This window comes from Petromyzon marinus, chromosome 11 (assembly GCF_048934315.1).
Source record: "Petromyzon marinus isolate PM22_M1 ecotype Great Lakes invasive population chromosome 11, UKy_Petmar_22M1.pri1.0, whole genome shotgun sequence".
NCBI classification, from domain to species: domain Eukaryota; kingdom Metazoa; phylum Chordata; class Hyperoartia; order Petromyzontiformes; family Petromyzontidae; genus Petromyzon; species Petromyzon marinus.
In genome coordinates this window covers 6,236,441-6,252,305 of record NC_133677.1, presented here as the reverse complement: position 1 = coordinate 6,252,305, position 15,865 = coordinate 6,236,441, and the positions used below count along the sequence as shown (strand labels likewise).

General features: G+C 42.9%; 1 protein-coding gene across 3 annotated transcripts; it reads right to left on the bottom strand.

The window, feature by feature from the left end:
* Positions 1 to 41: 41 nt before the first annotated feature.
* Positions 42 to 9,704, bottom strand: LOC116941297 (catechol O-methyltransferase domain-containing protein 1). Of its 3 annotated transcripts, none has more exons than XM_032952198.2 (7): positions 8,887 to 9,704; positions 6,713 to 6,840; positions 5,623 to 5,728; positions 5,296 to 5,414; positions 2,310 to 2,364; positions 1,582 to 1,715; positions 42 to 998 (listed from the first exon to the last, which is right to left on the bottom strand). In XM_032952198.2, exons 1-7 carry the CDS (start codon positions 8,891 to 8,893, stop codon positions 846 to 848), a joined length of 702 nt encoding a protein of 233 aa, XP_032808089.1. In that variant the 5' UTR covers positions 8,894 to 9,704; the 3' UTR covers positions 42 to 845. The 3 variants fall into 3 exon arrangements, with proteins under 3 accessions (XP_032808089.1, XP_032808090.1, XP_032808091.1); XM_032952199.2 differs by having other exon boundaries at positions 6,713 to 6,837; XM_032952200.2 differs by lacking the exon at positions 6,713 to 6,840.
* Between the last annotated feature and the right edge of the window lie 6,161 nt (positions 9,705 to 15,865).

Genomic DNA, 15,865 nt, shown 5'->3' with positions numbered 1-15,865 from the left:
AAAGAATTATATAAAAAAATCACCCGCATACATATTCCATAAACATTGTGCGCAGTTAATTGATTTAATTAAACAATTAAAAGGGAAACACTTAATTGCAATGTTAATACGTCATTACACATTTTTCAATGATCAGATTTTCAAAATTCGTCATATATAAACTAACATTAAAGCCTCATTAACATTGATCTCAAAATCAACACCTTAACCATTTGGATAGATATACTAATGCTGAAATTATTTGTGTTCACAGGTATGAATTATCGAAAAACTTTCTCCACAATAGCACCACAGCAACATCATAACGATTCTCACTGTAACAGGTCATTGTTGCAGACACATTTGAAGAACGTTTAAAATGTAATGATACCAAAAAGGGATTTATATTTTCATACGTATCTAGTAAAAACGATTTCCATTTGCATTGTTGAGAAAGTTCTCTGCAGATTAACTTTACTGTAAAATAAAAAAACCTACATTTAGTTGAAACATTTAACAACAAATTTTGGGATTGGTAAGGTGATGTTTCAATATAACAATTAGTCACTTGTGCCTTAAAACCACATTTCAGGAGACCAGTTTTCAGAAATGTTGTGGGCACAAAAGGAGAGGTAATTTGTGATATTACCAGTCAATGAGACGGCATTGTTTTTTTTGTCAATAAATGAGGTCATGTTACGTTAATATGATTTCATTTTAACATTTTCCAATGAAGGTTGAACCCAGTTAATTAATCAGCTCCATCCGTCTGCGTGTCTGTCGATATGAGTTATAGTCTCCTGGAAAAAAAGTTTCACACTGAAAAAGCTGACTTTTTTCCCCATAGCACAAAAACATTGTCTAGGTTAACGCTTGAAGGCCAGAGTCAGCCCATCTCCAATGGTGAGCATGCTGATGTCCACACGCTGGTCATCCTTCAACTTGTCATTGAGACGACAGATCGACATGGTTTCTTCATCATCTTTTCGTGGGTTCAGCACAGACCCTCCCCAGATCACCTGTGCATACAGACCAAGCGCACATCATCAGTGGGGGTGCCGTTCCCAGCCTTTCTGCGGCTGCCTCACACACTGAATCCTCATCCTGGCATGTTCACATCATGCGTGACAAAAATGACCGAAGCGTCCGTCGACATCGTTTTACCGTCCCGATATTGTCAATATATCACATTGACAATTTCGTATTCAACATTAACACCAAGGCTGAGACTGCTGTATTGGGCGGCCAAATAGAAACAGTTATTATCCTATTCAAATTAGTTATGAGGCAGTACTCATTATCCATTCATAGCTCTCTCTGAACCAGTCAGTGGTGGAAGGTGCACATTGCTATGGCGGTGTTGAGTCTAGCTAAGTCCCCTGTGTTAGTTGACACATTCATTACGCTGAGAATATTTTCTATGTATTAAAAGTATCCCAGCAAAAAATACTGATAGTTTGGTGTGCTACCTTGATTTGATGTGCTATTAGCTCATAATGGTATTGCTTTACTTGCATACATTTTTTCTTAATATCAACTCGTGAGTAAATTTTAAAGCAGCACATTATGGATTTTACTTTTCGTAACTAGGTCGATACTTACATTGTCAATGGCAACAATGCCACCCTTTCTTATCAGGCGCAGGCATTTTTCATAATAGCTAACGTAGCCTTCTTTGTCCGCATCAATAAATGCGAAGTCGTAAGTTCCTTCCTCTCCAGCAGCAAGGAGGTCATCTGTCCATGACGGTAAATAAAACAAGAAATCACGAGCAATTCATGGGCAGATGCACTTTTCAGGACCTACAATCTTCAAAGTGCAGCCGTGCGATTGCTTGTTCACATCACTGCTGACAGGAGGACATCCACTCCAGCAAGCTCTAAAGAAACCCACCAGGGCAGTGGTTCTTCACGTTGACTGCAGCCCGCACCCCCCTTTGGTTCTCAGAAAGGGCATCTCGCTCCCAAAGAGGGTGCATACACCCCCAGGTTAAGAACCACTGCACTAGAGAGTACTTTTTTGCCAACTCTTCGAGACTGGCCAGACATCTTCAAAGGAGTTGGAAGTACCCACACTTTATCTCAACATACATGACCATCCGATTGGCTCGTGTATACATCTATACTATTGGTTGTTGCACAGACGTGGGGGGAGGATTCAAACGTTGTGCCATTTATTTACTGATGGTCAAACTGGCAAACTCTGGATTCAAAGTCCAGTGTTGTGCTCTTTATTATTCTACGTGTTCAATGTGCAGTGAGACTTCCAATTTTAATCATGCTTACACAACAGTGCATTGCAGAAAATGTCTTACAAATTGTAATACTTACCCAATGTCGCACTGGCAGGCTTTATTCGAAGGTCAATTTTGTGCTCTACGCCTGCCTGTGAACAGAAAGGAACAAGTATCAGTTATGTGAAGGACAAACATGCTTAATGTTTGGTTTATAACACAAGTAGTGTTCATATTCTTGGTTCTTTCGGTAAAGTCACATTGAAGGGAAACAATAAAACAATAAAATATATATAAAACAATAAAATTCTCACGACGTTTCGACTGCAACACAAGCAGTCATCATCAGGTGTGAAAACCAACGGCAAGAACATTTGAAAGAAGTGGCGGTTTGTAATTATTTATTTTTAAACGTTAGCACCACGGATAGCGATTTGACAGTTTATTTAGATGGACGAGTCCATCTATGTTCGGAAAAGAGGAGGGGGGAGACGAAAAATTAATGTATGCTGTCTGAAAGCCAATGTAAGCGTGAACAATCAATTAAGACGCAAAATGGTTTATCAAATCCTTCCAATGATTGCTAAGCCAGAATCTATCTTCTCGGTTGAAATTGTCTCTGTGTTTGTATATGTGGATGGATAGCCTCATGAACAAATCTCTCATGGTAGCCAGATGGCTTGCAAAGAACCTCTGTCTTGGAGAAGTCAATGTCATGTGAGCCTACTGAATTATAACAGTGATCTGCCACGGCTGAGGTGTTGGTCCTACCGTGTTTTAGGTCTGCTTTGTGTTCACGAATGCGGTCCGAGACATGTCGTTTGGCTTCTCCAATGTAACTACTGCCACAGAGGCAACTTAGTTTGTAGACGCCAGGGTACTGTATGTCCGGAATCACATCATTTACAGACGGAACCAGATCACGGATTTTATGTAATGTGTTGAAACGGACATGGATCTTGTGTTTATTCAAGATTTTGGAGATATATTTTGTGATCCCCACAATGTAGGGTAAAGTGATGGTTTTGAAAGGCTCCTCAAGAGGGTCCTTCTTCATGGTTTGAGTGATAGCTTTGCGGATTATATAGTCGGAGTAACCATTAGCCTTAAGAGGTTGGTGTACGTGCTTGAGTTCACTGCCTATGTGTTCCTGGTCGAATATGCATTGGGCTCTATGGTGCAGAGTCTTGATGAGAGAATTCTTCTGTGATGGATGGTGGTGAGAATCCGGTTTCAGATAAGCATCCGTATGGGTAGCTTTCCTGTAGACAGAGTGGCTCATTGAACCATCAGGTCTCTTTTTTATTAGGACATCCAAAAAAGGTAGCTTGCCATCTTTTTCGACATCCATGGTAAATTTGATGGCTGGGTGTATGGAATTGATGTGGTCGAGGAATTGGTCTAGAGCAGGCCGGCCATGTGGCCAGATGACAAAAGTGTCATCCACGTACCTCTTCCATAAGGTTGGGCGCAGAGTGGCAGTCTGGATGGCGTCAGTCTCAAATTTCTCCATGAAAATGTTGGCTGTAACCGGATTTAGGGGGGAGCCCATTGGGGTGCCCTCAGTTTGTTTGTAGAAAGTTCCATTCCAAGTGAAGTATGTATTGGTTAAGCAGTGTCTCACCAGGGGGGGTACCTCAGTGTTTAGTCCTTGATGAACCAAGTCTTCAATGATTGCGATGGTGTCAGGTACAGGAACTTTGTTGAATAAGGAAACTACATCAAAACTGACAAGCAGGTCGTCTGGGGACAGGGAAATACCCTTGATTGTCGATACCAGGTGAGTAGAATTTTGTACCGCAGAGGTGGTTTTGCCAGTGAAAGGCCGCAGGATTTCAGACAGAAAATGAGCCAGTTTGTAGGTGGGGGAGTTGATAGTAGAGATGATGGGACTAAGGGGTGTATCTACTTTATGTATTTTTGGTAAGCCGTATAATCCTGGTGGCCTGGCAGCAGAAGGTTTCAACGAAAACTGTTTAGTTTGATCAATTAATGCGGTCGAATCAGAAATTATTTTGTTGGTTTGTGTGACGAGGCTGTTGGTGGGATCTCTTTTTATTTTTGTATAGCTGCCATCGTCGAGTAATTCTTTAATTTTGTTATATTCTATTTTATCCAAACTGTCAAATCGCTATCCGTGGTGCTAACGTTTAAAAATAAATAAAACCGCCACTTCTTTCAAATGTTTCTTGCCGTTGGTTTTCACACCTTATGATGACTGTTTGTGTTGCAGTCGAAACGTCGTGAGAATTTTATTGTTTTATATATATTCTATTATTTTATTGTTTCCCTTCAACGTGACTTTACCGAAAGAACCAAGAATATGAATCACTGCAGTCACGAAAGCTTTAAATCAAAACAAGTAGTGTTAACCACAATCATGCTTAATGCATGGATTATTACATAAGTGATGAAACTAGAAATATTTGGTGTCTAGCATGGTTAGGATATAAAAAGATTGCATTATCGCTTGTTACCTATACACTTGTTTTGATAATCCATAAAATATTATAATTTATATCACTTTGTCAATCCACTGCTGGGTGACATTATCCTCAACCTGTCAGTCATGGTGTTTTTTTTATTACACTTCACCATACGAAAGAAGACGACCATACTGGTCAGTACAGGTTTCCGAAGGGAGGGCCTTGGATTGGTTCAGAAACTTGTTATGGATGTTAGCCGTGGCTGGGAGCCAACCTCAGATTACAGGTTGCCAGGTATGTATTACAGCATGCTAGCCCCTGCCTAAAGAAAAAAGTGTAAGTTCATTACCAAATTGTAAAAATACAAATATGTAAGCAGGTGCTTACATATTCTTGGTTCTTTTGGTAAAGTCACGAAGGGAAACAATAAAATAATAAAAATATAAAACAATAAAATTATCACGTTTTGACTGCAACACAAGCAATCATCATCAGGTGTGAAAACCACAGCAGGTGCTTGTTTTATAAATCACACTGCAGCTACCACATTGTGTGGCCAATACACTCATAACCATTCATGGATAAGCTGGCCTTCACCCAGCAGTGGATTGATCATGGCTAAACGATAGTATCGAGGCTAATCTTGGTAGTGCTTACCTCCTTCCAATATGGCTTCCCTATGTTAGGGAATTCCTCTGTAATGTCACAGGCCACTATTTTCCCGTCGTCAGGAAGAGCCAGAGCAATACTTAGCGTGTTGTATCCTGTATAAACACCTTTGGAAATGTACAATACCAATACATAGCCGTTTGTTAGCGTGTATTGAATCGGCTTTCACACGAACACAATGTTCCAATGCTTTATGTCGATACATTTATTTTTATACTTTACGTAGCTAATGTAATATTATTGAATTATATGTTATGCAACATCACGTTGAATATTGTGCAAGTCATTCTGCATTATGTTGCAAAATCCACTCACCAACTTCGATGGCTTTCTTTCCCCCGATGAGCCTCAAAAGATTGGCCATAAGTTGGGACTGTTCACACGCCACCATCATTCCACTCGCTGGGTGTTGCATCGTGCACTTGTGAAATAAAAGCACAAAGATCACATTGTGAATGCCAGACCACCCTTTGTGCTTGTTCTTTGGCACAAACATTACTCGTTTAGAGGTTTTGCACCTAAATCAGGGCATCGCCAGTTTATTACAAAGCAACTGTTTATCATGCAATGAGAATGCAGAAAACATGCAGAGAAAAACTATGGGAGCCATTATTCTGGGTTATACATGCACACACATGCAAGCACCCTGAGATAACATTGAAGCTCCCATTTGAAGACAAGCTAAATAGGTTTGCACTGGCAAGCACTGTTTACAAAACACACATCAATGAGTGCAAATGGTAGATGTGCCTTTGATTAGCATGAAAAAACATTCTACTGTAACTTTTGCCTTTAAAAATATGCTTCATTTGGATATTAAAGTGGGAATTTGGTTTAATTTTGCAATGGTCCCCAGATGTGACTACTACAGTGATTTAAAAAAAAAAATCTCCTTTCATTTCCCTTCCCTCTGCTTCTCTTTCCTGCTATATAGATCAGAACTAGGGGCTCCTCCAGAGCTACTTCTTTATTCCGATCACGGCAATCATTTGTATCCTGATTCTTTTCCTATGTCTGTGCTGTTTAAATTATTTGCAAATAAAATAGAGTGGATCACCTGAAACGCTGGAGGCCAATTATTAGGCTGCTTAAAATTCATGCAGATTGCCTAACAACAATAAACAAGACTGCCTGAAAATGTTCATGCAGGCTGCTTGATAAGCCCGGTAGTAGCCATTGCGGCTGGTTGGAAATTTAACAAGCCGTCCCTAAACAGCCTAAAACTTAACAAAATAACTTTAGGACCATTCTCAAGTTGGTAGAGAAATAAATTGGCTGAAAAGTAAAAATCCGCCACACAATATCGGCGATTTGACTATTTTCCCAGGAACTCGGCTTACAGCAGCCTTTACAGTTTGCCTTAACATGAGAACTAGACAACTTAGGACAACTTAGGACAACTTACATTGCGGAGTTTTTCAAGAGCTGGGTGTTCACGCAGAGAGCGAGAGATAATGTACTCCATCATCGAGTTAGATACGCCTGTAAGGCTCTTAAATTTAGGTCGCCTTATGCTTGAATCCTGATTCCCTGCTTAGATCATGCGGTACACAACAGTCACGGTATACGCATTGGTCAGAGATCAGATTCCACAGTCCCTGAACAATCTCCTACCACGTGGGACAACACGGACATCATTATGAACACCCTGAAAACATTTGAGAGCTCTACAGCACAACCACGAAAAGCCGTGTAGTATTAACAGCAGCATAATCCGCTGGGGCATGTGCTGCTGGCGAGCCCTTATTAAGGCAGGTATAACACGTGAAGGGTATATGGCACAACATACATGCTCTATGGTTTGCTCCCCATTCATGCTCTTAACACAAGCATTTATTTTCAGCTAAGTTGACCTAAACAGCCTGTGGAGAGGCTCTGACGACAGTTACCTGGATTTGTATATCAGCTGCTGATATTGCAATACATTGTGCTCGTCAAGGCGGTGCCACATCGCCTGACACCTCGGGTGTCCATCTGGGGGTAGGGAGCGCATTTCTGTACATTTTAGGAGTTAGAGGCATTCACCTCTCCTGCTAATTTAGGAATCATAATGGATAAGCGAAGGGCATTGCCTCTGGTGGATGCATGGTAGGGGGGGGGGGGTCTGTGAACCCATTACATAAATTACAGCCATCGTCAGTACACTGCTGGATGAAGGCTGGGTCAAGTCATTGGTGTTATTTGACCATATTTCACCACGCTTGACAGTGGTGTGTTCGTGAAGGGCGGCTGTCCAAAAACCAGTTCAGATATAACTCGCCATTAGCATTAGCAATGGCCAGGTATTGAACTTGGATCGCCCGAGTTCATAGTGCAGTGTCCGAAGCACCACGCCACCGATCTGATGGGACTCGTCTGTGAAAAATGTGCGGATAATGAGCGATTCCTGCAATGAACGATGAGAAAATGTTTTTAAAAAAAGGCTTGCGGGGAGAAAAAACAAATTAGTGACGACATTATGGAGGTTTTCGTTCGTTCGTTTCAACTGCTGTACAATTATTGCCATCTTGAAAACCAGAAAAAAAGCACACTTCGTGCACATGCTTTGCAGATCTTTATATATACAAAAAAAACAAATAAAAATTAATAAAATAACGCAATAAAATTCTCACGACGTTTCGGCCACAACACAAGCGGCCTTCTTCAGGTGAAGGGACGAGACAAGTTAAGGCCACTTGTGTTGTGGCCGAAACGTCGTGAGAATTGTATTGCGTTATTTTATTTGATCAATTTCTTATTTTTATTCTCATTCTACGTGGTGGTGGCTTTACCGAAAGAACCAAAGAAGATGAATCCTTGCAGTCACGAAAGCTTTAAATCGAAAAAAAAACAAAGTCAAATTTCAGAATTTACACTTGCAGGGATGCATCCGTGACCCTCGGCACAAGGCCTCGTCGTCGTTGTTGTCGTTGTACACGGCAGGTCATCTGAAATTAAATGACTTGCGTACGGACAGCAGAGGCTGTTGGTATGCTGTGGTGGTCACACGAAAGGCAATGTAGTGTAAGTGTAGTGGGTGAGTAAAGAAAACCACCCAGCTTAGGCCACACGAAAGGCAATGTAGTGTAAGTGTAGGAGTGGGTGAGTAAAGAAAACCACCCAGCTTAGGCCGCCAACACATTGCCGTTCGCTGCAAACACACGCACAGCGTTAAAAGGCGAAATACTACTACAGCAGTCCACACAAGACGCCCCAAGGGTTACATTCCGTTACAACAATCACAGCGTGATGAGGACTACCACCATGCTCATTTTATATTCAGCATCTTCAAACTGCTCTTCCTCCCATCCTTGCATACTCAATGAATCTTGTTTCCACGTTCACACCGGTCACGCCACGCAGCTGTGAATCGGCAGCAGTTCAAGAGGTTTGTTTTAAAGGAGCGGTTACGACATTGCGACTGCGTGTAAATGTACCACGAGAGAGGCAGAGAGAAGCAATCATGCAGCAAAAACACGAACGTGTACAGAGGACGACAAATCGCATCACCATTTTGTTCACGACACAGCAAAGCTTTCCTGAAATATTAAAAAAAAACCATCCCCAGCGTCAACCACCAAACAACACCGAGGAACGTACCAGCCATGTTTCGTGGCAGTCCTCCCAGCCCTCTCCAATTTGTAAGCGGCTTCTAAGCCGGCTTGGCGGGGTTGCCGAGGCTTTAAAAACAGCGGCGTGCTCCTTGTTGTTGTTGTTGCTGCTGCTGTTGCTTCACACACCCCCACGACAAACTCCACGCGACGCCGGATAGGCGTCTTAGCCCGGCAAGAGGCGTGGTTCGGGCTCCTCGAGGCCGGATGGTGGCGGGCGGGCCGTGGTGGTAGTAGTTGTGGTGTTGGTGGTGGTAGTGGTGGTGGTAGGGTGGTGGTGTTGGTGGTGGTAGTAGGGTGGTGGTGTTGGTGGTGGTAGGGTGGTGGTGGTAGGGTGGTGGTAGTGGTGGTGGTAGTAGGGTGGTGGTGGTAGGGTGGTGGTGGTAGGGTGGTGGTAGTGGTGGTGGTAGGGTGGTGGTGGTAGGGTGGTGGTAGTGGTGGTGGTAGTAGGGTGGTGGTGGTAGGGTGGTGGTGGTAGGGTGGTGGTAGTGGTGGTGGTAGGGTGGTGGTGGTAGGGTGGTGGTAGTGGTGGTGGTAGTAGGGTGGTGGTGGTAGGGTGGTGGTGGTAGGGTGGTGGTAGTGGTGGTGGTAGGGTGGTGGTGTTGGTGGTGGTAGTAGGGTGGTGGTGTGGTGGTGGTAGGGTGGTGGTAGTGGTAGGGTGGTGGTAGGGTGGTGGTGGTAGTGGTGGTGGTGGTGTGGTAGGGTGGTGGTGTGGTAGTGGTGGTGTGGTAGTGGTGGTGTGGTAGTGGTGGTGTGGTAGTGGTGGTGGTAGGGTGGTGGTGTTGGTAGCGGTGGTGGTAGGGTGGTGGTGGTGTTGGTGTCACTTCCCAGGCCTGCACGAGGGCCCAGTGAGAGGGGCTCCCCTCCCCCCCTCTCGCGGCTCGCCCCTCCCCCCCCTCGTGGTTTCCGCCCCTCCCCCCCCTCGTGGCTCCCGCCCCTCCCCCCCCCTCGTGGCTCCCGCCCCTCCCCCCCCCTCGTGGCTCCCGCCCCTCCCCCCCCCTCGTGGCTCCCGCCCCTCCCCCTCGTGGCTCCCGCCCCTCCCCCTCGTGGCTCCCGCCCCTCCCCCTCGTGGCTCCCGCCCCTCCCCCCCCCCTCGTGGCCTCCCCCCCTCCCCCCCCTCGTGGCCTCCCCCCCTCGTGGCCCCCCCCTCGCGCCTCGCCCCTCCCCCCCCTCGCGCCTCGCCCCTCCCCCCCTCTCGCCTCGCCCCTCCCCCCCTCTCGCGGCTCGCCCCTCCCCCTTCTCGCCCCGTCGGTGTCTCTCGTCCACGACGACGTTGGAGCTGCTGCGAGTCGGTCACTCCCCACCCCCTCCCTTACCTCTGTGGCCGTGCGAAATTTCACCACCACCACCCGCCCACCACCACCCGCCACCACCCCACTACCACCCGCCCACTACCACCCGCCCACCACCCCACTACCACCCGCCCACCACCCCACTACCACCCGCCCACCACCACCCCGCCCACCACCACCCCGCCCACCACCACCCGCCCTTCACCCCCCACCACCACCACCCGCCCTTCACCCCCCCCCACCACCACCACCAAAGGGCTGGCAGAGTTAACGATTGTTGCGATGTCAAAGTGTTAAAGTTCGTAAGTCCAGGAACTGGGCAAAAGTCACCCACCACCACACCCCCCGGGACGACGTCGCTCGGCTGGTGTATAGTAGTGTATAGTGTAGTGTATAGTGTAGTGTATAGGGTGGTGTATAGGGTGGTGTATAGTGTAGTGTATAGTGTAGTGTATAGTGTGGTGTATAGTGTGGTGTATAGTGTAGTGTATAGTGTAGTGTATAGTGTAGTGTATAGTGTAGTGTATAGTGTAGTGTATAGGGTGGTGTATAGGGTGGTGTATAGTGTAGTGTATAGTGTAGTGTATAGTGTGGTGTATAGTGTGGTGTATAGTGTAGTGTATAGTGTAGTGTATAGTGTAGTGTATAGTGTAGTGTATAGTGTAGTGTATAGTGTAGTGTATAGTGTAGTGTATAGTGTAGTGTATAGTGTAGTGTATAGTGTAGTGGTGTATAGTGTAGTGTATAGTAGTGTATAGTGTAGTGTATAGTGTAGTGGTGTATAGTCGCGTGGTGTATAGTAGTGTATAGTGTAGTGTATAGTAGTGTAGTGTATAGTGTAGTGGTGTATAGTGTAATGGTGTATAGTAGCGCGGTGTATAGTGTAGTCACTGTAGTGTATAGTAGTGTGGTGTATAGTGTAGTGGTGTAAAGTGGTGTGGTGTATAGTGTAGTGTATAGTAGTGTATAGTGTAGTGGTGTATAGTAGTGTATAGTGTAGTGGTGTATAGTGGTGTGGTGTATAGTGTGGTGTATAGTAGTGTGGTGTATAGTAGTGTGGTGTATAGTAGTGTGGTGTATAGTAGTGTATAGTGTAGTGGTGTAAAGTGGTGTGGTGTATAGTGTAGTGTATAGTAGTGTGGTGTATAGTGTAGTGTATAGTAGTGTATAGTAGTGTATGGTGTAGTGGTGTATAGTGTAGTGGTGTATAGTGTAGTGTATAGTAGTGTGGTGTATAGTGTAGTGTATAGTAGTGTGGTGTATAGTGTAGTGGTGTATAGTCTAGTGTATAGTAGTGTGGTGTATAGTGTAGTGTATAGTAGTGTGGTGTATAGTAGTGTGGTGTATAGTAGTGTATAGTGTAGTGGTGTATAGTGGTGTGGTGTATAGTGTAGTGTATAGTAGTGTATAATAGTGTGATGTATAGTGGTGTAGTGTATAGTGTAGTGTATAGTAGTGTGGTGTATAGTAGTGTGGTGTATATTAGTACAGTGTATAGTAGTGTATAGTGTAGTGTATAGTAGCGTAGTGTATAGTAGTGTGGTGTATAGTGGTGTAGTGTATAGTGTAGTGTATAGTAGTGTATAGTAGTGTGGTGTATAGTAGTGTAGTGTATATTAGTACAGTGTATAGTAGTGTATAGTGTAGTGTATAGTAGCGTAGTGTACAGGAGTGTATTGTGTAGTGCCGGAGTCAGTCGCCGATGAAAGTGAGGTCTGGACCGCCACTCTTCAACACGCTGCTGCCACGACCCTCACCAGGACAAGCGGATTGAGAAACGACTGCTTAGTACGGTCGTTCATTTATTTGCTAGTCTGCTGAACTTCTTTGGCACCGTACGTAGCCAACCGTGATACTCGCAGGTGCCCTGGGGGTGGGGGGGGGGAGGTTGGGAAGGACAACAAATTAAACACAAAAATCAGTCTTAAATAAAGTAATTTTCAATAAAATTTCAGTATATGGGCAAACAAGAGTGGATTAGTTGGTAATCCCACTCGTTTCAAGCGGTTTCCAAGAATTCACTGGTTGTCCTCTGGTCTAACACCGTGTTGAGACGAGGCTCAAAAGAAAGCTGTCTCTGGTGTGCACCAATCAGTTTAAAAAACAATGTATATATTATCAGAGTATGTGTTTTTTTATTCTGACCACAAGTATTACGGTTAATGCAGACATGATTCCTCGTAAAAGGTTTCAGTTTGGTGTTTTAACATCTTAACACCTGTTTTGTTGCTAGAAAAAAGGGGAAACCCTATTAGCTGATTGGAGAATATATAGAGTTTATTGATAACATTGAGGTATTCTTAGTTTTTTCGGTAAAGTCACGTTGAAGGGAAACAACAAAATAATAAAATATATATAAAACAATAAAAAATTCTCACGACGTTTCGACCACTGCTATACACTACTATACACAATAAATTTATGCGAACCAACACACCTGAAGACGACCGTTTGAGTTATGGTCGAAACGTCGTGAGAATTTTTTATTGTTTTATATATATTTTATTATTTTGTTGTTTCCCTTCAACGTGACTTTACCGAAAAAACTAAGAATATGAATTACTGCAGTCACGAAAGCTTTAAATCAAAACATTGAGGTAGTTTATATTTTTTTTATTGGTTTACTATATAGTATTCATTATATAGTGTAGTGTATACACAGTTACTGTTAATAGCTCAGCTTATTGAAGAATATATTGAGTACATTTATTATATTGATGTAATTTAGACTTAGGTTTTTTCACATCGGTTTACTATATGATAGTCGATTGGTTGCAGCCCCTTTGGCGTCCATGTACTAGGTGCCTCTGTAGATGTGTAGGCTTTGACTTTAACATAGCTATTTCTATGACCAGTCACAAGCTAATCCCTCAGTTATTTCAATGCTAAATGCTCCTGTTTGATTTATACTAGGTGCCTCTGTGGATGTGTAGGCTTTGACTTTAACATAGCCATTTTTGTGACCAGTCACAAGCTAATCACTCAGCTATTTCAATGCTAAATTCTCCTGTTTGATTTGTACTAGGTGCCTCTGTAGATGTGTAGGCTTTGACTTTAACATAACTATTTCTATGATCAGTCACAAGCTAATCCCTCAGTTATTTCAATGCTAAATTCTCCTGTTTGATTTGTACTAGGTGCCTCTGTGGATATGTAGGCTTTGACTTTAACATAGCCATTTCTGTGACCAGTCACAAGCTAATCACTCAGCTATTTCAATGCTAAATTCTATGCTAATTCCTTTGTCAAGGCGCTCTGTTTCTTCTCACACAGCTTAAAGGTCGCGGTCTGAGCTTGGCTGTGTTCGCTCCAGCGCTGTCCTCCAGACAGTCTCGTCTCTTCACCTGATGAAGGCCGCTTGTGTTGTGGCCGAAACGTCGTGAGAATATTATTGTGTTATTTTATTTTATCAATTTATTATTTCATTCTCATTCTACGTGACTTTACCGATAGAACCAAAGAAGAAAAATATGCATTGTTACAAACACAAATAAAACACGAATAAAAATAATAATATAGTTGATGATAAAGTATACCGAAGGGTTTGATGAGCAATTCAATAAACCGAATAAGGTTGCAGTGGGTACTGTACTGAGGTACATTGATGTAGTGCTATTATGTGCTGCAGCAAATAGGGGCAGCACTAACCGGGATGGACGAAATACCGTGAATATTCGAAAGATATTCGAGGAATTATGTTCTTGCCTTTGGTAATATATTCAGGAGCCAAATGCTAACGAAAGGGCTTTAGGGGAGAGAGAGAGACTGGAGTGGGTTTATTCACGATGTGGGCCATGGTATGGGTTACGTGACCACAATCTCACCATCTCACTACTGTTGGCTTTCGTCTTTAATTTCCCGTTCGTGAAGGAGCTGTTGTGCATTGGATTGTTGATGTTCTGATGCGGTTGGTGATTGCACCAGTCTCTTCGACGAATGTAAAAGCCAGAAGGTTACAATGTTTGGGTCTCGAATAAGCCATTCTGGAATAAAAATAAACTAAATAAAGGGTGTGTATAAGTACAATGTGGTCCAGATGTCTTGTGACCCCCATTTCATACCTCTAAAACTTAATATTTTTCAAGTAACTTTTATTTAAAATTGAAATGAATATGCAAAGGAAAAAAATGTGACGGGTTAAATGTGCATCACAAGACATCTGGACCACGCTGTAGAATGGGGATGATGAGATGTAACTGGTATTCGTGTAATTGTGGCGTAAATAATGTTGATAATGCACACGTGAAGGGGACGGTTGGTGGTTATAGTAAAATTAAACGAGAAGCGCCCGAGGGATGGGGATAGTTAGCTGTTAATGACATCAGGTGGATTTAATGAGGAGTGTGTACGTGGAGGGAGAGATGATTGGAGTTGACAGTGACAATGTATGGAAGGGACGAAACTAGCCCATCAGATTAAAGCTGAGCAGGGTGGAGAGTAGGCGGACAGTTTTCGATTAGATATTTATAGAGACTTGAACTAGACTGCTCCAAATATGAAGATAGTGACTGTGGGACGAATGGAATTGCCATAATTTAATGGGACTAACCTGTAATACATCATGATACATTGACACCGTTTGCACTCACATACTGTATGTTGTTCTGTGTTGCATTGATTTATTTATTTTCACAAAAATTGCAAAACTTTAAAGAATAAAATATGAAAGGTAAATAACTTTTATTTTTTTTTATTTAAAGCTTTCGTGACTGCAGTAATTCATATTCTTAGCTCTTTCGGTAAAGTCACGTTGAAGGGAAATAATAAAATAATAAAAAATATATTGTTCCCTTCAACGTGACTTTATCGAAAGAGCTAAGAATATAAATAACTTTTGTTTGTTATTTGAATAAACAACAAAACGAGCTACTCCTGATAAACTCATGGCCACACCCACTCACTCTATTGGACTCGAGCAAAAGTTGGTACCACCAAAAGTATTCAAACGTTAGTCTTGTACAACCAATGCATAGTACTGTACATGGATAATAAGAGTGAATTAGATAACGCATTGATTTTAAGTGGTTTCTACAATTCACTGTTATTGGTCACACAGTAATTGTAATCACTAAAGTCATGCCATCTGAAGTCGGACCTACAAGTGAAGTATCTGGTCTGGGCTTAAGGACTGACTCAATCTGGTTCTCTTTTGGCTTGGACCCCTATCTCTACTTTACATGTATTAAGTTATAGAGAATTAAATGGAGGTCACAAGACATCTGGAACATGCTGTGCTCGGAGCTCTAAAACTATTTTGCTTTATGTAATAAAATAATTCGTCTTGTGAGGTTTTAACAAAATATTATTGGGAACTTGAAAAAAATATTCTGGCGAAAGAATTACATTAATAGCACACATGGGGAAGTTCGAGTAATTTTAATTGAACCGTGTCAGCCTTCTATAATAATTCATTCATCCCACCTATGCTCCCACCCTTGCAATTCAAAATGTGCTTGTTACACGGAACATCCCGTTTAGCCGTGTGCCCAGCGAGTTTCGGTGGTAACGACCCGCGTCAACTAACAAAAGTTATTGTTCGGGTGGAGGGTGCCCAGGCAATAGCCAGCCAGGGAACTCGAGGCTATAGAGTAGTTTAATCGTGCAAAAAATATGTAGCAGCATGACATCTGTTTAAATATTTGTTACAGTTTACTTTATTTGAATGATTCAATTAGA

Coding starts and splice junctions, on each gene's coding strand:
- LOC116941297 (XM_032952198.2), bottom strand. Junction 5,729..6,712: donor CTCTTGAAAAACTCCGCAAT/GTAAGTTGTCCT, acceptor TTATTTCACAAG/TGCACGATGCAACACCCAGC. Junction 5,415..5,622: donor AAAGAAAGCCATCGAAGTTG/GTGAGTGGATTT, acceptor ACATTTCCAAAG/GTGTTTATACAGGATACAAC.